The 6,484-nt window shown below is 38.1% G+C and overlaps 1 protein-coding gene across 1 annotated transcript; it reads left to right on the top strand.

Annotated features, from left to right (window-relative positions):
- The first annotated feature begins 469 nt into the window (after positions 1-469).
- Positions 470-6,159, top strand: LOC147523831 (Protein kinase superfamily protein). Its single transcript, XM_086600054.1, has 3 exons — positions 470-682; positions 1,027-2,444; positions 5,030-6,159. Exons 2-3 carry the CDS (start codon positions 1,213-1,215, stop codon positions 5,907-5,909), a joined length of 2,112 nt encoding a protein of 703 aa, XP_086456180.1. The 5' UTR covers positions 470-682; positions 1,027-1,212; the 3' UTR covers positions 5,910-6,159.
- The last annotated feature ends 325 nt before the right edge of the window (positions 6,160-6,484 follow it).

Genomic DNA, 6,484 nt, shown 5'->3' with positions numbered 1-6,484 from the left:
GCCGGTCATCAAGCAGCCATAGACAAAGAACTGTTGGGCACCCGTCAGAGTTTCTGATCATCTGGTCCAACAATCGCATATTTCACTTTAAAGACCATTTTGCTTCTCTCCATGCCTTAAATTGTTTTCTGAAGAGGGAAAAAAATGTTCATGTACTAGAAATGTCTCCAGCTACATCATTTTACGAGTTATTATGGATAATGTACTTCATAATCCTTTCTATAATTCATATTTCAAACATCAAAGCAGGGGAAAAAATGATTCATAAAAGAAAACAAAATTCCAAGTAGCCCAAAAATAGGATCAGACTAGCATCGAATTTTTTTTATTCTAGGGACCAAGTGAACAAATTGTCAAAGAAAACGAGTCCCAGTATCTTTCATGAATAAAACAGCAAAGTGTAGACTAAAAAGGGTACAGAGTTGGTCCACAATACTGTTATGTAGGCCCCAAAAGTTAAAACAGAATTGAGTCCATGGACCCCACTAAAGCAAAACGAAAACGACTTCCTTTCTTTCTTTCCAGTCAGTAGTGTTTTCAGTCCCAACTTAAAAACATAAAAAAAATAATCAAAAGCAAAAAGCAAAACAAGAAGCAGAAAAATTCTCACTCACTTCTCTCACTCATTGCAGAGAGAGAGAGAGAGAGAGAAGTTCTGAGGATTCGTCATTTTCTTGAACTGGTGTGTTAGTGTGTATGAATATCCTTTCATTATTACCTGCATGTAAATTTTTTTCACTATGTGTTTTAAGTGAAGTTATATAGAGTAAGAAAAATGTGTTGGTTTTGGGATTTGGTCTTTTTAGTTTCTTGTTTATGTTTATGTTCTTTGCTTGTTTTTGAGGTAAAGTAGGAATATTTTATGTTCAATGTTCTTGATCTTGAAGAGGGTTTGAAGTATATGTGGGTTTTGTTAGTTCAAGTGTTTGATTTGGAAATGTGTTTAAATGTATCCTTGTTTCTTGATTATATGTGAAGAAAGTTACAAGCTATTAATTGGTGATTTTTTTTTAAAATATTTTGTAGGTTTATGTGAATGAATAGAGTGTGTTGGGAACTATCAAACTTTGGTATATCATTAGTTTGTACTTCTAGAGTTAAAGATAGTTCTGAGAAAATTGTCGCTGGGGAAGGTAGATTGTCGAAATATTAAGCTTGGTTGAGTGTTTGTGTAATTTTTAGTGGATTACATGTAATGATAGTTTGTCAGAAATGGAAAGAGCTCGGGACTCAAAAATCGTTTCGGGGAAGTTGCCTGTAGTGGGTCAGATACCGGATGCTCGTAGGGAAGGTCAATCCATGGGGAAAAAATCTCCAAATTCAGCATCACCTGGTAATGAAAAATCATGGAAAGGGAAAGGGTCATTACCTGAGCAGGAGGAAGCTATGCCTGACACTGTAGCCTTTAAGGACAGTGGTGATTCTAACGAAGAGAGCGGTCGTAGTTCTTTTTCTGGGGCTAGTCATCCACCGGAACCAGTTGACACGGATTTAATGAGGCCAGTCTATGTAGCAATTGGACAGAATAAAGTGGAGCCTGGATGCTTGGTTAGAAGCTTGTCTGTGAAGGGTCCATTTCTGGATGATCTTGCAATTTGGGTTCCTGGTCAGAAATTGAGTACCTCTGTTCGCTCGCCTGCAGAAAGTGTGGTTGAAGAGCCTACTGATGTAGGTGCAGCATCGCCTTCTACATTTCCAGTTCCTCGTGGATCTCATGCTACAGATAACACGTCTCTCCCACCAGATTCAGACGAGAAGGAGTGCGTCTGGGATGCCTCTTTGCCCCCCAGTGGTAATGTGAGTCCCCTCAGCAGCATTGAAAGTATGGGTGTTGTCACAGCTATGAGCATTGTCAACAGCTGCACCAGTACATACAGGAGTGACGGACTTACTAGTGATGGTATGCTTAGTGCGGAGAGAAATAGTGAGAGTGCTAAAGAGAGTGTGAAAGGAGACTCACTTGAGAGTACAAAAACTAGTGTCAGCAGAGCGAGTGATAGTAGTGGCCTCAGTGATGACAGCAATTGGAGCAATATTACTGGCAGTGCTAATAAGCCTCACAAAGGAAATGATCCTAGATGGAAAGCTATTCTTGCTGTTAGAACACGGGATGGCATATTGGGTATGAGTCATTTTAGGCTGCTCAAACGGCTTGGTTGTGGGGACATTGGGAGTGTGTATCTCTCAGAGTTAAGTGGGACTAGGTGCTACTTTGCAATGAAAGTTATGGACAAAGCTTCCCTAGCAAGCAGGAAAAAGTTGACTAGAGCTCAGACGGAGAGGGAGATTCTCCAACTATTGGACCATCCATTTCTACCAACCTTGTACACACATTTTGAGACCGATAGGTTCTCATGTTTGGTCATGGAGTTCTGTCCAGGAGGTGATCTGCATACCCTGAGGCAACGGCAACCTGGAAAACACTTTTCTGAGTATGCAGCACGGTATGGCTATTAATGCTGAATAACAGTTTTATGTCTCAATTCAATTGTTTACCATTTCTTTTGTCGTGATATTTATTGTTCATCCCAATTATATGTGTAGACGTGCATCCGAACTGTTTTCTCTAGTTTACAAAGTGCAACATTCTTAAATTTTGCACCATTTGTCTTGTTAGCTTGATTCTTTCCTCTATCCTTGTTGAAAACTCTATGGCAATACATGCCTTCAAACCTATTTTTCGACTGATCATTGATTTCTACGGAACATTTAGAAACTCTATTGCCATTCTTCACAAATATTACTTCACATGCAAAGTAGTGATTTACATGGTGGTCTTTGTGATTCTTTTTGTAGATTGTGAATTGCACTACTTATTTAGCAACACAATAATTCTAGTTCACTTTGTAATAAGTTGGCGACGATAAATTAGAAAATCAGGCCTGTATAGTTACAAAATGATATGATCTTGGGGAATAAAAAATAATAATGATTTTAGTGAAGTTATCGATACCATAACTTGTAAAGAGAAAATAAAGCGTGTTCCATTTTCTGATTTATTTGTACAAGTATTATGATGTATATCCTGATTATTCACCAAATCTTAAATTAATTTAGCACTCCTCTAATTCGGTAAGTTTGTAGTTCCTCCTTCAAAATCAAATTATGTCCAAGTTACATGGACACGCCATATTTCAAAAATAATCAGTGTTGGATGCGTTTCCACGTATCTGTGTCGGACACAACGCACACACATATTGTATATTTGTATGTGATAAACCTCAATTTTTGGTATTTTGCCGTGTCTGTGTAACTCAGAAATATGATAATATGGTTGGCTGTACTCAGTCGTGTCATCTATGCTAATGAGTAATGACTAAGATAAAGTTGCTTATACTTCTAAACTCTTGCACTTAAAACCATCTATGACACCCAACTGCTAGAAAAGAGTTTGGGGTTATCGCTGACTTCCTTAGATAAACACTTCACCTCATGGCATATTCATAATTGAATTTCTAATTAAGTTGCGAAATCACTTTGAAAGTGTGACAGTCAAAAGCAAGAGTTTTTGAGTTTCTTTTAAAAGTGTTATATGCAGAGATGCCATGTAAATATATAATGTCACATCCTTCTAACAAAATGTGGAAGGTATCAGATTCACTTACTTATATACCTTAAAGGTGGGTCTATATATAGATAGGAATGTAAAGCAAAATGGTACATTTATGTGGCAGTAGATGAATTTTCTAATTGAGGATGAGTACATCTGACCCTCCCCATACCTCGCACTGGGTTAGCCTTTATGTATCCGTGTGGGTATGGGATTTATGTAACTAAATGGCAAGGTTATTGAGGGTTAAGGACCTCCTGTTATGGACGGAGAATGTTATTTTGAGAAAAGGGCATTTTCAGCTTTGGCATTTTAGGAGCTTGCTAAAGGGCATGCTTGCGTTCATTATATATATATCTACACATGGGGTAGTCTTTTCATATGTTACATGGACACCATATTTTCCAAAATAATCCATGTTGGATATGTATCCACGTGTCCGTGTTGGACAAATATCGGACACATATTGCAGATACTTTGTATCTGTGGTTTTTTTTGAAAATGATATACCTCAATTTTTTTATATTTCGCAGTGTCAGACACTTTGTATCCGTGTTGGATACGAACGCACCTATCCGTGTCAATGTAACTTAGTCTTTTCCTGAAAAAAGTGAGTTTCTTTTTCTGTTGTATATCTTTAGTTTCTTTACATATTTTTCTCTATTCCTGATAGGATGAAAAACTAAGTTTAGTCAATGATGAATGCTTTATGTCTATAGTTACAGTAGAGGTGGTTTTTTCTGCTTTGTTGAGGGGTAGAATGAAAAAAACGCTAACATTTAACATTTTAACCTTGATCACCTCTTATAAAAGATAGAAGTTTCAGACTAAATGTATAAAAATGATTACACCATTGTGTAATTGTCAGTGTTCATTTCTTTGAGCTTGGTTAATGGATTTTCAAAGTAGTGTGTTGGTTTTGCTTTCTCTCCGAGCTCAAGGAGCTTTTCGGTAGTCTTGAATCTTGGTAAATTAATGCAGGATTTATTGTTCCCTTCCTCGGTTTACTTAAATTTTTTGGGGGGAGTATTGCATTTAAAAAGTATGTTTCTGTTTCTAACACCGCTTTGAGCAAATTATTATTTGATATCTCTGGTGTATTTTGTTCGCATGTGCATGTGACACACCTCAACTAGTCACTCTACCTTACACTCTACATTATGGCCCTACATGAAGTAGAATTATTATTTAATTGGGTTGGTTGACTTGGACTTATTGAAAACTATACTTAAACTCAATCTGTTACTTAAATATGTAAGCATCAAAATGCCATAAGCTCACGCTCAATGCAGACACTGATGGTTTAATTTATTTTTATTGTAATTTGTTGCTACAAAGGAAAAGTTATTTAAATTGTTACCTGTTTTTTTTTTCTTCTTTTTTTTTTAGCAATTTTAGTCTTCCTAGGTGGTGGTACTTGCTATTCTTATTTTGTCTAAGTTATTGCCTTCTGTGGATAATCCTGGTCTTGTTAATCAGGTTTTATGCAGCAGAAGTACTATTGGCCCTTGAGTATTTGCACATGCTTGGAGTTGTATACAGGGACTTGAAGCCAGAAAATGTTCTCGTTCGTGATGATGGCCACATAATGCTTTCAGACTTTGATCTTTCTCTAAGATGTGTAGTCTCACCCACCCTAATAAGGAATTCGTTAGAGTCTGATCCTTCCAAACGAGGAGCTGGTGGTGCATTCTGTGTTCAACCTGCCTGCATTGAGCCCTCTTCCGTGTGTATCCAGCCTTCATGCTTCATTCCACGAATCTTTCCTCAAAAAAGCAAGAAAAAAACCCAAAAACATCGTGCTGAAACTGGGCTGCAAACTACCACTCTGCCTGAGCTTTTAGCTGAGCCAACAGCCGCACGTTCTATGTCTTTTGTTGGTACGCACGAGTACCTTGCCCCAGAAATCATCAAAGGAGAAGGTCATGGAAGTGCAGTGGATTGGTGGACATTTGGTATTTTCTTGCATGAGCTTCTCTATGGAAAGACTCCATTCAAGGGATCCGGCAATCGAGCAACATTATTCAATGTTGTTGGACAGCAGCTGAGGTTCCCTGATTCACCTGCAACTAGTTACTCGAGTAGGGATCTAATCAGGGGTTTGCTGGTAAAGGAGCCCCAACACCGTCTTGGGGTGAAGAGGGGAGCAACTGAGATCAAGCAGCATCCATTCTTTGAGGGTGTCAATTGGGCATTGATACGCTGCAGTACACCTCCTGAAGTGCCAAGGCCAATGGAGACCGATTTGCCAGGGAAGCTTGGGACAGTTGACACTGTCGGGGTTGGAAGTAGCAGTAAAAGGATGGTTGGTACAGACATGAAGTCGGGGGGTAAATATCTTGATTTTGAGTTCTTCTAGCTTGGATTACAAGATTCTTGCGCTGTTCTATTCTTAATTATGAAACACCTTCTAATCAGATCTTACTTTTGCTAGTTTTCCTACCTAACTGCAACCATAATGTTAGTCATGCTCCTACTTATTAATGTCGGAACATTGAAATGAGAACTAGGATACTCTTTTTGATAGGTTTTGTGTGGAGTCTTTATGTAGAGACTCTGTAATAATCGTAAGATTGAAGGCAAAATGCCAAGTTACAGTATTAAGTGAATCTCTTGTTAATGCAGCAGGTATAGTAGCCGAATATGGAGATGAACATAGGTTCTTCATCATTCACCGCGATTTTTCTGTCACGTATTTGGTAGCATTCGAGCCTAGGTCTATGAAACCAAGTTTGTTGAGGGTTGCTAAATGTTATTACACCAATCTGAAATTCTGAAATGCTGGAATAATAACTGTGTTTAGGCGAGTGAAAACTGAAAAGTCAGGTTGGACTCAATTTTTTGGGCTTGAAAAAAATTGCTTAATCCAATAATCCAATTCAAAGTCCAGTTCAATATCAACTCACAAGAATCTCACCACATTGCCAAGTTGCC

Source organism: Coptis chinensis, chromosome 1 (genome assembly GCF_015680905.1).
Source record: "Coptis chinensis isolate HL-2020 chromosome 1, ASM1568090v1, whole genome shotgun sequence".
NCBI lineage: Eukaryota > Viridiplantae > Streptophyta > Magnoliopsida > Ranunculales > Ranunculaceae > Coptis > Coptis chinensis.
Note: the sequence above shows the minus strand (reverse complement) of the source record. Positions and strands in the feature narration are given on the sequence as shown.

What these genes read in the sequence shown, in the direction of transcription:
- LOC147523831 (XM_086600054.1), top strand. Translation starts at nt 1,213, where the DNA reads ATGGAAAGAGCTCGGGACTCAAAAATCGTTTCGGGGAAGTTGCCTGTA. An exon ending in TTTTCTGAGTATGCAGCACG is followed by an intron (nt 2,445 to 5,029) that starts GTATGGCTATTA and finishes CTTGTTAATCAG; the next exon opens with GTTTTATGCAGCAGAAGTAC.